Source organism: Dermacentor variabilis, chromosome 3 (assembly GCF_050947875.1).
Source record: "Dermacentor variabilis isolate Ectoservices chromosome 3, ASM5094787v1, whole genome shotgun sequence".
NCBI classification, from domain to species: domain Eukaryota; kingdom Metazoa; phylum Arthropoda; class Arachnida; order Ixodida; family Ixodidae; genus Dermacentor; species Dermacentor variabilis.
The window spans coordinates 122,913,859-122,933,054 of record NC_134570.1 but is presented as its reverse complement, the minus strand read 5'-3'; the positions used below and the strand labels follow the sequence as shown (position 1 = coordinate 122,933,054).

The following is a 19,196-nucleotide window of genomic DNA, read 5'->3' as shown; positions in this document are numbered from 1 at the left end:
AGCAGTGAGCATGTGGTCAAAAAATATGGGGCCAATTATTCTTCCGTCAAAGATACCGCACCACACACTGAATGACTATTGGTACCGGTGTCTGGTCTGCGCCACCCAATGCGGGTTCGTATCGCTGCAGTAATGCGCATTATGGATGTTGACTTGAGAATTTCTGGAGAGGGTTGCCTCATCTGTCCAGTGCACATTGTCAACAAAATCCGGTATTTCATCAGTGTTCACAAGGATCCAATTTGAGAAATCAAGCCGCCACTGAAAGTCTCTTTCTTGCAGCTTTAGATGCAGTCGGAGGTGATACTGATGCATTTCAGCCTTCCTAAGACCTCGTGACACTGAAGACTTCGAAATGACGACCTCACCACTCACATCAACACGCTGGAATGAGGGTTTGCAGTCATAAAAGCCAAAATGTCTCCCTCAGCCTCTTCTCTGATGGTCCGCTTTCTGTGCCGCGTCTTCTTGAAGCTACCTGTTTCTTTCAGCGTCAAGTAACTCCTCATAATTGTGATCGCGCTAGGTCTTCCCCAACATTGCAAATTTCGGTATACCTAGGCAGCTTTCCTCTTGTCGCCCCTTGCCACCCCCAAGGCTAAGACTGTGTTCGCCTTCTGCTCGCTTGAGCATGGCATGCTTTAGGGACTGCAAACAAATTTTTCCAAACGGTTGCGACAGTAATAGACAGTCGAGCTCACATGCATCTTACCGAGACGGCAAGGCTTTTGCGGTTTCCGTCGTTGACACGCTGTGCAAAGTCATCAACTGTGCTCTCGTCCGAACGACGAACCCAGAGGTGGCCGAGCAAGTGGCCATTGCACTCGCCATGCAAGACGGCCGGAGAGACAGGGTGTATAGCGATTCGAAAGCCGCCATCGGGGCATTCCAGAAAGGCCGGGTAGCACGGCAGGTAGTTCAAATTCTGAAAGGCGCCAAACACGGCAACACCTCCGTGCACTCGATCTTTTGGTTCCCTGCACACGTCGGGGCGATTGAGGGGGTTCCTCTGAACCTCAACGAGTCTGCCCACGAGGCTGCGCGTGGCTTTACCGACCGCGCTGCCCTCGGATCGGGCGACTCTCTCCCCGGACACAGAGACGCTCCTCTCATACACAACGAAATCACTAAATTCTTTTACCTAGAGAGAAGGGTTTTCCCCCCGCCTCACTCCAAGCCACGGTGTAAGACATTTAGGAGGTGAAACTCCCGTTAGCGCGAGCGAGCGCCGGCGACCAGATAAAGTCACAATTGTTGTATGCGCCGACGGGGCCATATACAGTGGCGGCGCCATGCGGCGCATCGTAGAAGCCGCAGCAAAAAATGCCGCGCCAGGGCAGGCGGCTTCGGTGCGCTCTCAACGGCGGTAACTTCTTTCCAGGCCGCCAGGCGCCGCCAGCACGATAACGGCTCCGCGGGCTTGTGACCTTTTCTGGTCGCCGCAAACAGCGGAGTTTCCACTCCCAAATGTTTCTTGCTCCGTGCTCCAAGCTAAGCAGGCCGCAGGCGGTCACACTAAGACTTCTGCAAACGAACTCGTACCCAAATCCGGCGCCCCTTAACAGCATATATCCCGAGATTTATCCGAATTGTTCTTGCATGGCCTGTGGTGAGGTAGCTACGTTGCCTCATATGCTCTGGGAGTGCGGGTCGCTGGGCCCGAAGTTCACCAAAGAAGAGTGGGACGCGCTCCTGCAAAGTCCCGTCTTTGAGGACAAAATCCTAGCCGTCCAGCGCGCCCGCGATCGGGCCGGCAGACTAGATCTGTCAGTCCCGTCGTGGGATTAGCCGGGTGCGCGTTTTATCGCGCTTTGCTGGACCAAATAAAGGTTTATTCACTCACTCACTCACTCACTCACTCACTCACTCACTCACTCACTCACTCACTCACTCACTCACTCACTCACTCACTCACTCACTCACTCACTCACTCACTCACTCACTCACTCTCACTCAACGGCCACGCTAAGTCTATCTCGTTGCAAGTATATGGGTTGGGCATTATTTCTGAAGCTCCACAAATTTCCTATTGACGCCTGAACGTTTCAAGCTATATTTAAAAAGTTAATTTATCTCGGCTAATTACTCAAACAATGACGAGCAAAAATACGGTACTGTAATTTTAGATAAACGACAACAACATCCACGCGATTTCTGTTCTGAAGAACGCAGAACTTTTTTCAATATCTTGGTCCAAGTTAGCTGGGACACTCTGCATATATATATATATATATATATATATATATATATATATATATATATATATATATATTCGACGAAAAAGCTGCAGTGTTACTGTTGTCGGGCTTATTACATCAGCATAGAACGTCGTGGCCCAACCAGCCAAATGATTCTACCGGCACCAAATTTACCTGCGTTTTCCCCATAGCTTAAAAAAAGAAGAAAAGCGGGCGCAACTAATTATCCGCAGGACATTTCTATGTAACTCTTACGTACAAGACGGTGGAATTGGTCACTTCCTGAACGACCTTCTGGTGAAACGACCAAGCTAGCGTTCGCCAAAGAGCCACGTGAGAAATCGCAGTATAACGCACTTTATGCGAACAGGCAGATCACGAAAATATCGACACTCCGCAAAGACGAGTAGAACGGGACGATATTTCATTGTTCTTTTATTATTATTATTTTTTGAATGCCGTCACACACAAGGTGGGCACCTCGCTCAGTACTATTGGGGGAGAGCGCCGCCACTAGAAAGGCTGGTGCTGCAATCGGAATAGCGTGTGACAAGAAATCACGTGGGCACAGCTGGCCGTGTCGGCTGCGTCGGAAGCAAGGGAGAGAACGAAAGTTTTCAGCAACGCCAGGAAAACATCACGCTGCGCTTCGCAGCATCTATGATAAGTAATGAGAAGTAGAAAAGAATACGGAAAGAAGAAAAAAAGAATGAATCGTTGCTAAGGGCTGATGCATGGCCTTACGGGCTTCTTTCATCCATTTTTGTGTTTTGTTACCACTGTTCTGCCAGGACCGATCAAGCTTCCAGAAGGCTTTTTACCTGCCATCCTCAACATTACATTTACCTAGTTATGCTGGAATAAATACTTTGACTTTGGGGGGAATCAAATATCTAACTGCATAGCGAAAGTATTTTTGAACGGTATCGGACAGGAAGCGTTCGAACAAGGATGTTGGCTTCTTTCCTGTTAAATGCTCATATATGCTTGTGTTTTAAAGCCCACGGGGCAGTGTAAATACCCGTTACGTATATATCGTGCTTATTTAAAAAAAGGGACAGATTGGACAGAAACGAAGAGAACACTGCTTCATCCTCGCCAGTTTTTATTGCTCGCTTTCCTCGTTGTTTTTCGGAAATGGAACTTGTGTAACAAGCTTAAATTCGAGCGCATATTCAATATAACGTTTTATTTACGTTTTCTTAAAGAATTTTTATTCGAAGTGTAATTGATAAAGTGCAATTCGGCCTGTTCATACGAGTTATGCCAAGTTGCGGACATTACCTACACGGCAAACTGAGATATCCAAGCAGCTTAGATGGTCAACAAAGATCATTAACTTTTTAGTTCTTTGCTTTATGTTACATGGTAAAACTATGAAATTGAATAGTTGTGATTTCATGTTTGCTTAGCGGAAAACCTACGACTGGCAGAAATTATGATGCCTACGCGTCCAAAATGTGGTACGAAATACTATATTGGAGTTGCTGTTAACAGTTACACATTCATATTTTAGCGCATTTTGGCGACGAATATCTCGAAAGTGATGCTAGTCTCAGGATTTCTGCTAGGTAGATATGATTTCTTTACTACATCTCAGTTTTAATTTCGGCGTTTGAACGAGTTAATTAAAGAAAAGTTTATTATCATCTTTTTACTTAGCTACATAGCCATATCAATTTGCCCAGGAAGTCATGTCCGCCTCTTCATATATAACCGACCTGGTTTATACTCATTTTCGCTATCCTTGACAGGCGATTTTAAAAAAGATACTTTTCTAGCTGAAAAAAGAAGAAAAAGAACACACAGGCGTAACGGAACTCGCATCGAAATCGAAATATCACGCGATAACATATATGTGCACATGCAACCGCTTTTTGAAAATCCGTGCGATCGCTACAGTGATACATTGGCACTTGATTTACAGATAACATACAGAACGTATGTGCGGTCAACATCCTAACCGTGCCACGCAGGGCCTGCAGGCTATAATGCTTTCTGTGGCACTGTGTTGAATTGAAATCGCGAGTCCTTCACACAGATTATACTGGGACGTGTTCGAACCACTTGACGTCAAGACTAAATCCCGATGTCACGGATGGAAGCGTGGTGCTTTTTCCATAGATGTACGCGATGCAACTTCATGGGCAAAGCGTCATGCAGTACATTTCACGGTGCCGAACAATCTCGGCCGTCATTCGAAAAATAATAAAGGTTCTTGTGGTCGCAGTCGGCAAAGGGCGTCCAGCGGGATGCCGCACTGATTCACAGTTCACAACGCGGCATCGAAACGGTGCATTAAAAATATAGCAGTCTCGAAAGAAGTCCTCCAGGGCGAAATAACTACACATGAAGTAGTTGCTTATCTAAAAATGCAAACGCTGCTGGCGACACGCTTCAACTAAGTGAAAAGCACTGCGGGTTAAGGAAGGACAAAGGGAAAATCGAGAAGCAAATATAAGGCTCCTCGCTGTCACGCAGGGAGACATTTCAGTTCGCATGTGTCTGGCTCCCAAGGTATCCGACTCGGTCCACGATGCTTACGGTCACGATGACCATGCCGATGATCACGACCTTGGCAAACAGGCCCACGAAGAACTAGGGAGAATACAAACGACGGTCATATAGTTGCATCACAGAGGGGAAAAAAATAATACGATGAAGATACCCCAAGCACGGCACTGTTACAGTTTACCTGAACTTATGTGGTCGAGGTTCTTAATTGTGCATTCAGCTAAACTAAGAAGGACGCTCTCAAGTGCTCTGTTTCCAGACAATATAGCATTCGACATTTACATTTATCGTGATGTTTTCAAATCTTTTGCCATGGCAAAGGCGAGAACAATTATGTAAAGTGTACTAGTTCTTTTTACGGGACTTACATTGGCGTATGATAAAAGAAAGCCGGGAGAACTTTTAGAAGTTCCTGAGCTTTCGTTCCACCCTTCTAGCGCAAGGTCATTTTTACCTTCAAAATAATAAATTGTTCCAAGAAAACGCCGCGAAATCCCGTGACGTAACGGGCACATCAGGCGGAATTGCACGGTGGCATCGCCACTTTAGTTCCGTATTTTTACCACGACTCAAGTCGCAGTTAAATTCATCGATTTCGTGTCCAAGAAGCGTGTTCTTCCAGTCCTTTGCTTACTTTTCATGGCGCCATACACGTTCTTTTTTTCCAACGTTTCTGTCATTGCTGATCTAGTACCGCGACCTAAACGTTCCGTTTTATGTTGTCGGGACAGCCGACAACCCTGTGTCGCATTTATGGCACTAAAGGCGTTACAGATTTGCGGTTTTTTCTTTCTCCAGCAGCGAAGCACCACGGAGGGCGCGGGCCCGACGCGAGGCACCCACCAGATTCAAGAAGGGCACCTTGGCCAGCCCGTGCACAATGGCGAAGGGCACCGACGCCGGCATGATGAAGTTGCTGGAAGCACCCACTATGACTGGGATCGCGTAATACTCCGGGTAAACCTGCTTCAGCTCGGCCTATAAGCAAGTTAGGGTTGAAAGGACATTATCACTGAGTGCAAAAGGCCGTGAGCAATGGTAAGTATACATCAGCGCTTACAAGAGAGAAGTTACCACAGAGTCCTGTCTTATAATCGCTCACCAGCGTTCGTACAGCGCTAGAATTGCCGGAACGAGTGTAATGCAGGGCGCACAGATGATGCGAAATACCGTTGTCACGTATTATTCCGCGTTTGCACTATAAGGAGCAGCTCTAGACTTACGGTTTCGAACTGCGCTTTATTGTGGGGACAAACAATCTCTAAAACTAAAGCCGCAAATGTACAAGTGGTTGAATGCTATATGTGAGCTAAGTTTCCGTCAAATTAAAACAAGATTGCGCGCGTCCTGCCCACTTCTACTTCTGTTATCCGTGTTTATAGCACGGTAACCCGCGTATTACAAGATGGACATCTACCAAATAGCCCAAGTTGCCGCTATACTGTAAAACCAGACTCCACAGATATTGCCTATAGGGCGAAACGTCGTGGCGCTTAAGCTTAGCGTGCAAGCGTATAAAGCATGCCACCGAAAATTTCGTCGCAGGCAATTATTGTTAAGTCTCACTTTTTTTTTCTGCAATCCTTATTACAACCCACGTGGCACATCTGTGCGAAAAGCATGTCCGAGAAAAAATGACACCCATCTTTTTCGGACAACCGATTTTATTTGCACGAAGTACCCGACAGCTGTATGGGTAGCAATAACGTGTTCCGCTGGTGGTAGGAGCGCGTCGCGCAGCCGACAACCAATATTGTGTAATTGTACATCACTAATGCGGACGCAGAACCCAGTTATCAATCGAAGCGGTGAATCATGTTGATTTAGGCGAATTCGCTAGCCTAAACACTGGGATTCCCTATCTCCTATAACACGGTTCGTGCGCGTTAGAGAAAAGATCTGTACCCACACTCCGACGGATGCCGCCGTTTGAAACACAGTTCTTCGATGATACCCTAACGACTGCTGCCACCGATAACGCTTTTCCCGTTATCACCTTGCCCTAAAATACCACCTCGCCTTCTCCCATATACCCGGTTCGACGGATCACGTGACGTTCACGTCAGGAGCCCCCCGTCTCCTTTAAAAAAAATTGTTTTACGCGGCGCCGCGCACATCCGATGGCGGTGCTGCGCGTTCTGCATTGCTCAATTCGCTGAAATGACGCGCCTAATCGGCTACTTTGCGAGCAGTTCGCCTTACGCCAGGGCGTTTACGCATGTGATCTTCAGTCTCCAGCAGAAAGCGGGGCTCCTTCGAGAGAATGGCGCACGGGCTTCAAGCTGCTTTCGCGCGCCGTGGAGCGGTTGGATGCCTTGCAAAGCGATAGTCAGCACGTGACCTACACGCAACGCGCTTGTCCGCTTACAATGCCCGAACCTGATGGGCAGCCTTTAAAATATAGGGGCCAACATCAATCACTTCCCTTTCCTCACTCGCACGAGGCGGCACCCAACGCGCTGCGTACGATCGTGATGCCCACTCACGATGTGTACCACCATGGGTGTCATGATCTCGACGAGCACCTGCTTGTCGGTGGTCTCGGCCAAGACGGAGGCGGCGAACGCCAGCATGGCTTGCACCTCGACCACGCTGCGCTCCTCCCAGAAGGAGGTCGAGATCAGCTTGAACAACTCCGTCAGAAGACCGTGCTCCTATGCGGGGTCCCAAAAAGGAAAGAAAAAGGTTTGGGGAGTTCGCGTACCCACCTTAACAAAACACTTGAACGCAGAGCTAAAGCGCGTATTCGTGCTTCTGAAGCTAGGAAAAAAACCGGGCGTAGGTATCCGTAAGGTTGCACGGGGTTAAAATGCCGGAGGCGCGTCCTATTTAAAAGACAGCTCAGTATCAAAGCAGTAAAACGCGCCGCGTCGACTACAGCTCGGATGGTTGTGCAGAAACTGACGTTACAACGCCGCTCAAACGTGCCATACCTGCAGCAGCTTGGATGCCACCTGCGTCGCTCCGAGCATAAAAACGACGCCCCAGGGCAGCATCCGCCACACGTGTTGGAGAAACTCGAAGGCGGCTTGCAGGCACGACGTCAGGGCGCTCGTCACCAGCACCAAAGAAGTTAGCGCGACCAGCATCGACATCCTGCAAGCGCAGTCGCTTGGTTGCACCCACACCGAGCGGAAAGTTTTCTGTCGCTTCGCTGCATAACTTCGAGCGCCTTGCAATCAATCTTTTACGTTTGGTAAGCCACGCGTAAGTGGCAAGCAAACGGGCAGAAACCAAACGTGACAGCCATAAAGATGATGGCAAGTGGTGTTTGCCCTTTGCCAGAAACGTTGGGTGTTATTGGTATCGGGAAACGAATTTGCAGTAGAGTGCCTGTAGAACGAAATGAAATGTAAATCATAAGATCCACAATGTCCCGGCGGAATTCCCGTATTTCATGTGTACTACGAACACTTACTTCTACAACGAAGACTGCTGCAACAAAGTTGCCTGTACAACGAAGAAATTTGGGCTCCCCGATTGCTTATGTGTTGCTCTACAACGAACGCCATATTTCTCTGCGCTAAGCAGACACCGCTTAGGTATCAGGAATCGCGCAACTTGTACGCCGCTTGTTAGGCGGCAGCGGGAGCAGAGGATGACAAACAGGTCGCAGTCGATGACGACGCGTGATATCGATGTCATCGTATAACTGACGACCTACGTCCTCTTCAAGGCCCTCTAGTGCAGGAATGAGATGAATGTCGACGAAGGCAACAGTGATGTAGAACCTGTAAATGGTGGAAGATTTATGGCGTCAAGGAGGGCGATAGCCGCATTCGACGTCCTGCATGCTTTAGCACAAAGAGCTCCCGCGTTTGGCCGCGGAGCATGCTCTGAACCTCGGTGCAATGAAGTCGTGCACATTCCGCCAGGCGAAATGTAAACAAAAAAGAAATCTAATTATTCCACTAAGTCTATCGAACTAATGTGAAACTGAACTTTTCTAAGCATGTTTAACAGACATCTTTCTGTTTGCAAACATCGCAACGTCACTGCGACTATACCCCTCCCATCTGCCGCGTCTACGAAGTGGGTGCTGATCGAAAGAAAAAAAAAAGAGTTTATGCGACGTGTTCTGTCTGCATAAGAGCGCTGCTCGTATATCAACTACCACGATCGCAATTCCGGCATATTGCCATTTTTCGAAGTGACAACATCTACGAATTGTGCTTAGAAGTGTACACGTCGCCGTTTTACCGGCACAACTTAGCGCCGTCGCCGAGTGCATGGTTCCCTTAAGTCAGCAAGTAGTGATTTCGCAAGCATGCGCCTCTTCCGTAGGTTAAACAGCCACAAAAATTTCACCCTCTTCGAAAGCGGACATTTTATCACAGAAGATGCACATTTTGACGGTACCGATTTGATACTTCGCTTGAATGACTGGTCTCCGTACAAAAATTTATATTGCATTGTCGTGAAGGTACTCATTTACGCCACATTTACACGGCAGCTTTAAACCATATACAATATGAAGTTCATAAACTACTAGCCAAAGCTATCACAGTAGGCTCAGTGGAGCCGTAATAAGTGGCGCCGCCTAAACTCAGATGATGGGGGAATGCAGAACCACTTGTTACCGTGCTCTAGGAGCACAGTAAGATACTCCATGAGGTCAAAATTAATCCGGAACCTTTTCTTACAGTGGTCCCCGTAAGGTGGTCCCCGTAAGCTTAGGCATATTAAACACAATAATTCTGTTTTATTATTAGTCAGGGTGATGTGAGTGCACAAAGGAAAAGCATGCCTCCATTTGCTGCTCTCAACTTCATAAGAATCAACTTTTGCATGTTTACGTGCACCATCCCAGCAGGAAGTCCGTGCCGTCAAGGTGAGTATAACAATGAAAAAAAGTAAGTTCAGCTTTACTTATAGGACCCGTGAGATCTGCGTTAAAACGCGATATACGGCAGATACGTGCATGCTGTTCCTGACCTGAAAGTGCCGGGTGCGCTGCGTTGAAGAAAGGAAAGGCAGGCAAGATGATTACCGTTTGGGGATAAGATACGCCCCGCAGGTTCCAAAGTATTCCTTGTGTGAAGGGTTATTTATTATTTCAATGGCGGAGGGCGGAGTGGCACTGACTAACGGTCTCGTATGGTGCGCCACGGACTCGCATCGTGCACCATCGAAGTGGGACGCCTGGAATGCCGCTAGCTGTGCTAGATCACGCCACCATTCTGAGACGCCCGATACGCGTAGAAGCCACGGCGCTGTTTCTTCAGCTCAACAGGAGTTGCTTGGTTGTCGCACACAAGTTTCTTTTCTTACACCGTCTGAGGAGGTCAGGCGCAGCGCTGAACCGTGCTGTCGCTGTCGATGTTCCTGACCAATTTTTGTTCAATTATATGGACACTACAGGCTAATTTGTCTCGCAGAGTCGCTGTCGCCGTGATGTTCCGTATATATTGTTACAGTGGAAAAGAGGACAAGGTCGTCGATGGTGAAGACGACGAAGTGGCAACAGCCTCTCGGGATTCTCGGCTATTGTTTATATATGCCTTGTAAATACATATTGTAGTTTTATACCCGTGACTATATATATATATATATATATATATCTTATGTATTTATCTGTGCTGTATATAGGCATGATAGACGCTATAATGTTAAACCTCCAAAGTTGCTTAGAGGAGGGCTTAAGTTAATGACTGATCTTTTCCTTAATTTTTAGAGCGCAGTTCTTAGGCTCCCGTTCCTGTGAAGAGCGCCGATGCGGGCGGCGGCGTAACCGAGCGAACGGGCACAGCGAAAGATGAAAAAGCGAACGCGGAGCGCAGCAGGGGAGGAGAGACGCGAGGAGGAAAGCGAAGGAGGACGGTTCGGCGGAACCATGAGGCGGAAAGTGGAGGAGGAGGGTGCTTCGAAATGGCGAGAAAGCAGCGGCGATGGCTACGAGACGGCGCCAGAGTAGCGCGCGTCGTCTGGCGGCTCCTGTCGGTGGTGGCTGCTGTGAATCGCGCCCACGCGTCGCTCACGCGCTGGCTTTCGCGATCTCCCCATTAGCGAGGCAGTCGCGCCGCACTGCGCTCTGTTTGCAACGTGCCGCGCGAAACGGATTGTCCGCGCCAGCCTATGTATCGCGAAATGAAAACACGTATAGAGCTGCACTCAAATTTCGCATTAGCGAGCATACCTAATGTCGGGAGCATCCGTAATTGTCGGTGAATTCTTTATTGCGATATTCGAGGCGCGCAAGCCAAATTAATGAAACATTTAATTCGAAGCGCATGCATTTCACCCTAAATCTTCTCAAACTGTTAAAAAGTTCAAAACAGTGCTCGCAATCTGAAGTCAGCGCTCGCAATCTGAAGTCTCGTTATTTCACTGGCGCCGCTCTCTATGGGTAGCGATGTGGCGTCTGTGCGATACCATTGCATGCTCTACGTGGCGTGTCAAACCTTTCAAGGGTTGCGGAAATTTTGGCGCAGCCACATATGTCAATTTCTCGTGTAGTTAGTACACCGCCCCAGGAATCCAAGTGCAACGCAGAACTTAGCGAACGCTGTCACTGCTTGCCGGCTCTTTCAAAGTATTTAAACTCAAGAAATAGGTATAGGCCTACATAGTCGCATTGTACGAGCTCACAATATAAATGGCCTTGGATGAGTTTTCATGCATATCATGCGGTATGTTGCATGCGCTATATTAAACGTCTCGTGCGGAAGTGGAAATCTCACTTATGTAAGCGATGTAGAACATTTTGGGGCTAAAGAAAGAAGTTCTTAGTGCTTTACGAAAGTCCATGCAGCTTCATAGATAGCTGCGAGGACTTTAGTAGCTGTCCTCAGTCACCATGGATCCCACAGTACATAGCTCAATCGTATAGCCCGTTAAATGTTTCGAATCCACGCGTGACAGGGTCTGTCGCAGTACCAATGCTGGCTCTATGCAAAACTGTCATTATTCCGAATCCCCAGATGTGGCGAGGGAGAGTTTTCTTAGTTTTTTCTGAGCTTAAGAGAGTATTACAGAAGCCCTGCCGGCGAGCCTGGTGAAAAATTTGTCTTTCGCGTGGAGGCTTCGAAAAGTTCGACGAAAACAGTGCTTACGAGAATGTTTCTATTGTGGCGATAATCGAATAGCTAGCGTTCAGCACTTTCTCACACTGCACACCTGCAGCCTGTCTCAGAGAATCCAAGCTGTCTGCGGACGTTCCCTTGCACAAATAATTACAACCTGACCTGTGGGTGTTCTTCCAGTGATCATCTCTAGGCCTAGAGATGAAAGTCAGCGTTCGCGCTAATTGTCATTTCTGTTGCTGTATTTGCCCTTCCTTTGCCCTTCTATACCACGAACGTAATCCAACTCCACTAAAATCGTGAACTGCGAGAGCTGGTGCACCTTCACTGTTAGCAAAAAGGCCAACGAACAAAGTCGACAGAAGAAGCGCTCATCCTATGCCTTTCTGCCATCCTGGTTCTTTCGCGCTTTTAAGAGTAATTTAACTGTTGCGGTTTTCAAGCTCATGTTGTGATCAAAGCACGAGCTTTTGTTTTTACGGACTGTAAATAAACAGAAATAAAAAAATGAAAGGAGACCCACAACGAACTTTCCTCTTCACCTGAAAATGTGGGTTGTTGTTCTTATTATGGCCACAAATTTGCAACTCAAAAGATGTTTATCTGTGAGCATAGTCCAATCCCGTTCTGCGGGTTTGCAACAAATCAAACTATAACCATTCTTCAATAAGTGTAATGGCGACGCAAGAGCGCAGATCGATGACCCCATGGTTTCATCACTTCTTAACTTCCATCGACAATGGAAAGACCGTGAGATACGGACAAAACAATAATAAAAAGACATAGATAGCCTAGACAAAATCTATAAACATTTTGCGCTTGTAAGGCGGATTCATCAAATAATGGTTTCTTTATAGCAACAAGTGGCACTTGCAAGTGAAGGAACCGTGACTTACCGTGGTTCCAGGTTCATTAAAAGAGCAGGTGCGTACGACAGGCTGAAGATGGCCAAGTACACTGCGCAGGCACAATGCACGCCTCTGGGAACACAGGAAGGTTGTGGGCTGCTTGTAAAGATCCCTCCAAATTTTATTAAAATTCAAAGTTAGTTCGCGAGCTATTACAGCGTTCAGAAAAAAAGTAAAGTATACAGTGATTTGACTATTTTCTGATCATCTCGCAACATCGAAAGTTACAACGCATTTTCAAAGGCCACGATGCTGGCAGTGTCGATCCATTAAGCAAGTCGTACAAGAGGGCAAATGATCAGAAGCCTATACCGGTAATTTCTTGCTGAGGGAACCTTACGCATACGCGATAATACGGCAATTGATGGTGACGTAGCTATTGCAACACGAGCCTATACCGGAGCAGACAAAATAAGGGTGCCATAACCGCACACTATTGTTTTGGGCAGACATGTTTCAGAGAGGGAACAGGGCCGAATCGGTTTGTAAGATCCGTACGACATTGTCTACTCTCAGAATGCCAACGGAGGTTTGGCTGTGGTAGGCTGTTGCACGAAAAGAGAGTACCACTGGGCATGAAGATACATAAAGTCGCACCTGATATGTGGAACGACAAACTGAGGGATATGTGGACACCTCACGCATTCGGTGACGTGAACTGTGATGTGTTAAAAGGCCCCGCAATGTAAACGCATTTTCGAGGCAAAGATGTTGAAACCGCAAAATTTCGCATTCTCACCTCTGCTTTCCCCTAACTGCGCTCCTCTCTTGGGCAGCTCTCATGACGGTCACATTCTCGGGCGACAACGGGTCCGGTTCACTGCGCAATAAAAAAAAAGAAGGCCGGAACGCATTTGCGGAAAGCTCTTAGCAGTAAGATGCCTCTCATAAGTACTATGCAGGAGCGAACGTCTGTATAACGGCAGAAGCTTGATGTGGGCGAGTTGGTTGAGCATACTTAATGAAAAAAAGAGAGCGCTACGAAGACAAGGACGAAAGAACAACATGTACGACAGACAAGGCGCTTGTCTGTCGTACATGTTGTTCTTTCGTCCTTGTCTTCGTAGCGCTCTCTTTTTTTCATTAAGTCTGTATAACGCCCTGTGGCTTTTGGGAGTACTGGTTGAAAATGTCGGGCAGCGCGATGCTACTGACTGCTCGGATATGTCTTCAAGATATACTGAAAAAGCGTATAGATGCACACTCTAGCCTTTCTAGCATTATACGAGGGCCAGTTTGTCCCCGATACTATAGTTCCACCACAGTATCAGGGCAAGAATAACCACGGTTGCAATGAGGTATACAGCTTCGCTTTCTTTCTTTTTAACGCGATAGCGTTAAGGAGCTCGTGCCGCAGAAAAGCCGGTGTCGTCGGCGTCGGTGTCGGCGTCCGCGGCGTTGGCCGTGAGCGATAAATCAAGGCAGGCACTTCATAAATAAAGAATTGGAGGACGCTTAAGCTTCGCCTTCAAGAGTGGAACGCGACAGCGTTCCCATCGACCCGCCAAGGGGTGTAAGACAATGCGCTACGGCGCAGGGATCACTTACGAGGCGCCCCGCATGGGACTTTGCGGCCACCTATCACACGGAGAGCGTCGAGCAACGCAGCGTTCGGCGCGGCAACGAAACGTCCGCCTGAGCAAACGGAACGAACCAAAGAACTCGGTGTCTCGGAGGGGGAAACGATCTACGCCAGCCAAACGTCGTGATCGGCACGGGCAGAGAGATAGATAGATAGTGATCTAAAGAAAGGAACGGCGCTTGATTCTGCAACCCGCGTGGGAGCACGGCGAAGCGTCGTCAGGGGAGAGGGAGTCGGAGCCGCGATGCGCCTGGCACCGGTCCGCGCACAGCCCCAATGCGCGCATGGCGCGCCACCTGTCGGGGCAGCGCCGTACATTGAGAGGAGGGGGTCTTCTGTGTTTGCCACAAGATGGCTCTGCGTGTGCGGTAAGCGCAGAACAAATGTAGCGGAAACTTACTTCGCTACTCGTGTAAATGCGACTTCTGTAAGTTACATGCTCATAATTACCGATATACACCGCAGTATAACTTTCTACGGCACGTTTTTAAGGCAACACCGCGTTCACTAGAAGCGCGTTTGTACCGCTTTCAAGCGTCGAACTCGTGGCTGAGTGGTAGCGTCTCCGTCTCACACTCCGGAGACCCTGGTTCGATTCCCACCCAGCCCATCTTGGAAGTTGCTTTTTATTTATGAAGTGCCTGCCGTTATTTATCGCTCACGGCCAACGCCGCGGACGCCGACACCGACGACACCGGCTTTTCTGCGACACGAGCTCCTTAACGCTATCGCGTTAAAAAGCAACTTCCAAGATGGGCTGGGTGGGAATCGAACCAGGGTCTCCGGAGTGTGAGACGGAGACGCTACCACTCAGCCACGAGTTCGATGCTTCCAAGCGGTACAAACGCGCCTCTAGTGAATGCGGTGTTGCCTTCGAAACGAGCCGTGGAAAGTTATACTGCGGTGTATATCGGTAATTATGAACATGTAACTTACAGCAGTCGCAATTACACGAGTAGCGAAGTGCGTTTCCGCTGCATTTCTTCTGGGCTTTCCGCACACGCAGAGCCATCTCGCGGCAAACATAGAAGACACCCTCCTCTCCATGTACGGCGCTGCCCGACAGATGGCGCGCCATGCGCGCATTGGAGCTGTACGAGGACCGGTGCGAGGCGGGTCGCGGCATGGACTCTCTCTCCCCTGACAACGCTTCGCCTTGCTCCCTCTGCAGAATCATGCGGCCTTCCTTTCTTTAGATCACTATCTGTCTTTCTTTCGGCCCGTGCCGATCACGACGTTTGGCTGGCGTGCATCATTTCCCCCTCCGAGATACCGAGTTCTTTGGTTCGTTCCGCTTGCTCAGGCGCACGTTTCGTTGCTGCGCCGAACGCTGCGTTGCTCGACCATATGGCTCGACGCTCACCGCGTCCGATGCGGGGCGCCTCGTAAGTGATGGCTGCCCTGTAGCCCATTGTCTTACACCCCTTGGCGGGTCGACAGGAACGCTGTCGCGTTCCACTCTTGAAGGCGAAGCTTAAGCGTCCTCCAATTTTTTTCTTCTCCCTTCTCTCATTCTCACGAAAGAGACGTCATCACGAAGAGTGGCAACCTGCCACACAAAATCCGATTAACGGCCATCCGAAAGAAAGAAAATATCACAGTCGGAGTGGAGTGCTCGGATGTCCCAGAAAAGTCATTTTTATAAATTGTTCCCTTCTACGTTACAGGCTGCCTTCATATATAGCGCTACAGGGCCAACGATCTGTGTGGTCCACGTTCAGTTTTTTTTCCGTATCTTGGTCTTCTGCTCGCCATCGCTCCTCTCGAATCTCTGGGCTTTCCTCAATGTTGCCTAAACGCGCGTTTTAGAACCGCCTCGCTCAATCTTGGCATGCGCCTTGGGACTTTGTGCCCGTGATCTGTGAAATGATGCTACGACGTATTTCTGCACACTTTCGAGCATTTACGCGTGCTCTCGTGACGTTCCCATAATGAAGTAGCTGTTCTTGCTGGCCTCCCTGCATTTCAACGTGGAAAGCCGCTGGCGCACGTTTCCAGTCAACCACCGCGATGTCAAGCTCGCTCACTCGTCTCTTCACTACATGCACGCATTCGACGGTAGCTCATCACATTTGTGCAAAGGGCCAGAACGCGCTAAAAGGATGCAGCGCCTTTGTGTTCAAGCTGGAGTAGAGGCCCCTTTAGTGAATTCATGCTGTATCATCGCATCATGGATAAGAGAGTGAACGCGAGATACCGGACATTTGCCCGCATCCACACACTCACGTGAAACGCACTCGCTTAATGCCGGTGCGAGATTGTTTCGAACGCTGACGCACAAGTAATGACCCATGTGTAAACTCTGGCGCATCGCATTGGCACGCATTTATCGCATTTGCATCAAGTTGATTCAGAAGCATCAATATCTGCCAGAACTGCTTTTGAACTCTGCCTTTTAAAGCGCTTTACTTTCTTTGAGAACTATAACTGCGATTTCTTCGTGTGTAACTGTTTTCGTGGGCCTCCGATCCCGAAGATAGTGCAGTCTAACACAGCGGTAAAACCACGCGATGTTACGGTGATGGCGATGATGAATTCGGTGGGTTGTGGCGCAAGGGCCAAGTAATGCCAAAGAACGCCAGGCTGGTGTTAATAACATAAGTTGAGAATCAACTGATGAATTACGAGAGGTAGATAAGACGCGGCTGTAAAGGGGTCTAAGAAAGCCGTCGTAAGGTAAAATATATATGAAATAAGATTAAGGCGGTGACCTATGAAGTGGTACTATGAACACGAAATAGACACTCCGGAAGGATGATATGGTGCACTAAAATACTTCAGTGGTAAGAATGTGTGAGAAGCACTGCTGCCTTAACAAGATGGTAACAACTTTATTGAGATTCTGCTCAGTTATGATCTGGCAGGCCCGAGTCCAAGGATGGCCCATTACGAGGAGCGACCCTTTCGGCCCAGGCAACGAGGGCTTTTTGTAGATTTTGATCCGGCGTTCTGAGCAGCTCCGCCCACGTCTGTTGTGAGGGAGCTGGCAGGAGCGACCTGGGAGAGGGTAAGCCCTCGCCAAAGAATAGCGTTCTTGAAACCTAAAGTCCTCGAGGCATGTGCTATACAATACACTATTATCGCAGCAGCATCGTCTGGTAAGAGGACACGCCAAACATTAGTTGGACTAATAGCATAATACATCATTAAAGAAGCCTTGAACTGTTTTGGGGTCTAAACATCCTAGGACACCCAAGCACTTCTTACCAGTTGTGAATACGAAAGCAGTGCATTTTTGTCCAATCGAGTAATGTACCATAGGCGTACGTGATGCTCAAGCAAGCAAGCAAGCAAGCAAGCGAGCAAGCAAGGCAAAGCAAGGCAAAGCAAGCAAGCAAGCACTTCGTAAGCAACAAAATTACCAAGAAATGCTTCTTGCATAATACGACGCAGTATATCAATACCAAGCGACGTAAAGAAAAAAAGCTTATGCAAAATTATTATGCCACTTTTATTGTCCGCCGCTGCTACGAGATTTGGCCAGAAAAAGTTATTTTGCCCCAGCTGTCTCTTGGAAACCGCTTCAGACAGACGTCGCTAAACTTATGAACTCTTTCTAGTGCAATGACCCCTTTGAGAAAAACTAACAAAACTGGGCCCTAGAACGGAAAACTATTCCAATGTTATTTTATACCAAGCTTCCCGTTTATAGGAGGCACGGAGCAAGAAACATTTAGGAGTGGAAACTCCGCTGTTTGCGGCGACCAGAAAAAGTCACAGGCCCGCGGAGCCGTTATCGTGCTGGCGGCGCCTGGCGGCCTGGAAAGAAATCACCGCCGTTGAGAGCGCGCTGGAGCCGCCTGCCCGGGCGCTGCATTTTTTTTTCGCTGCGGCTTCTACGACGCGCCGCATGGCGCCGCCACTGTATATGGCCCCGTTGGCGCATACAACAATTGTGACCTTATCTGGTCGCCCGCGCTCGCTCGCGCTGACGGGAGTTTCACCTCCTAAATGTCTTACTCCGTGATAGGAGGTCACCTTTGTTTGCTTTCAAAACCAATAACATTGACTATTTTGAGAAGTTTTTCTGATCTAACTGGCTGACAAGAGGCGAGAAGCACGCTTCCGGGGAGAATGTTTGGATGGGGCCGAGCCAGCGCACTGAAAATAGACAACCGAATGTGGAGGGTGGTGCAGGCGTCTGCGTATGGTTCGCTTCCCCGCACTTAGCCATATTCCACGCTACTACGATAGCGTATTAAGAAGTCCGAAAAATCACACGCTGTTTACAACACACTGAACTGACAACAGTCGGTTGTTTCTGCAAAATCCCATCTCCCGATGACTGTCGACGGTGATCCGCTTAGCATTGAGGCAGTATAGCGACACAAAGTATTGCCACCATCGAAACGCCTTGTGTACGAGGCATGTCAACGGAACTCCTCTCTTGGGCTTCCTGCGAACACACTGCGCCATCTAGCGGCGCCGCCGCGAAGTGTGCGCGTGTCCTTCGATATGTACGGCGCGCGGATGCGTGCGCCGAGACGCATCTTGCGGCTGCGCGGCTTCGGCGGCCGGGCATCTCGCGCATTTTTTTCTGGACACGCTGCGCCATCTAATGGCGGTGCCGGGAAATTCGGGCCTATAGCCTCCGAGACAAGATTCGTGGCGCACAGGTGCGTGCGAACGCTGATACTTTTCCCCTCTCTAGTCGCACACTCGGTGGTACATACTGAGGGACCCAAGTTGGCGAGATGTTCGTTGAAGAGCGAGGCATATCCTGCGCATCTATGACGTATGGCTCGCGAAAGCGTTGCTGGGAAGGACGTTCGTTGAAAAACGGCACATACCCAATACATTTGTGGCGCCGCTCACTAAAGCATCCGACTCCTGTTCTTGGGGAACACATGTGAAGTGGGCTCGCGATCCTGTCCAGCACGGAATAAACTTGAATGGTTTCCTAATGGTACATTCGGCTGATTGAAATCGTGAAATTGGCTGGTCGAGACGCAGCCGGGATCCTCTCCTGCTG

The 19,196-nt window shown here is 48.7% G+C and overlaps 1 protein-coding gene across 1 annotated transcript in view; it reads right to left on the bottom strand.

Moving 5' to 3' along the window:
• Nucleotides 1–2,664: 2,664 nt before the first annotated feature.
• LOC142576256 (uncharacterized) overlaps nucleotides 2,665–19,196 on the bottom strand; it is a 62,127-nt gene continuing 45,595 nt past the window's right edge. The window contains exons 13-18 of the mRNA XM_075686296.1: nucleotides 13,382–13,462; nucleotides 12,631–12,714; nucleotides 7,646–7,808; nucleotides 7,199–7,366; nucleotides 5,556–5,690; nucleotides 2,665–4,796 (exon numbers count right to left, since the gene is read on the bottom strand). Coding sequence (XP_075542411.1) covers nucleotides 4,689–4,796; nucleotides 5,556–5,690; nucleotides 7,199–7,366; nucleotides 7,646–7,808; nucleotides 12,631–12,714; nucleotides 13,382–13,462 — 739 coding nt within the window. The 3' untranslated portion in view covers nucleotides 2,665–4,688. The remainder of the gene's footprint in view (nucleotides 4,797–5,555; nucleotides 5,691–7,198; nucleotides 7,367–7,645; nucleotides 7,809–12,630; nucleotides 12,715–13,381; nucleotides 13,463–19,196) is intronic.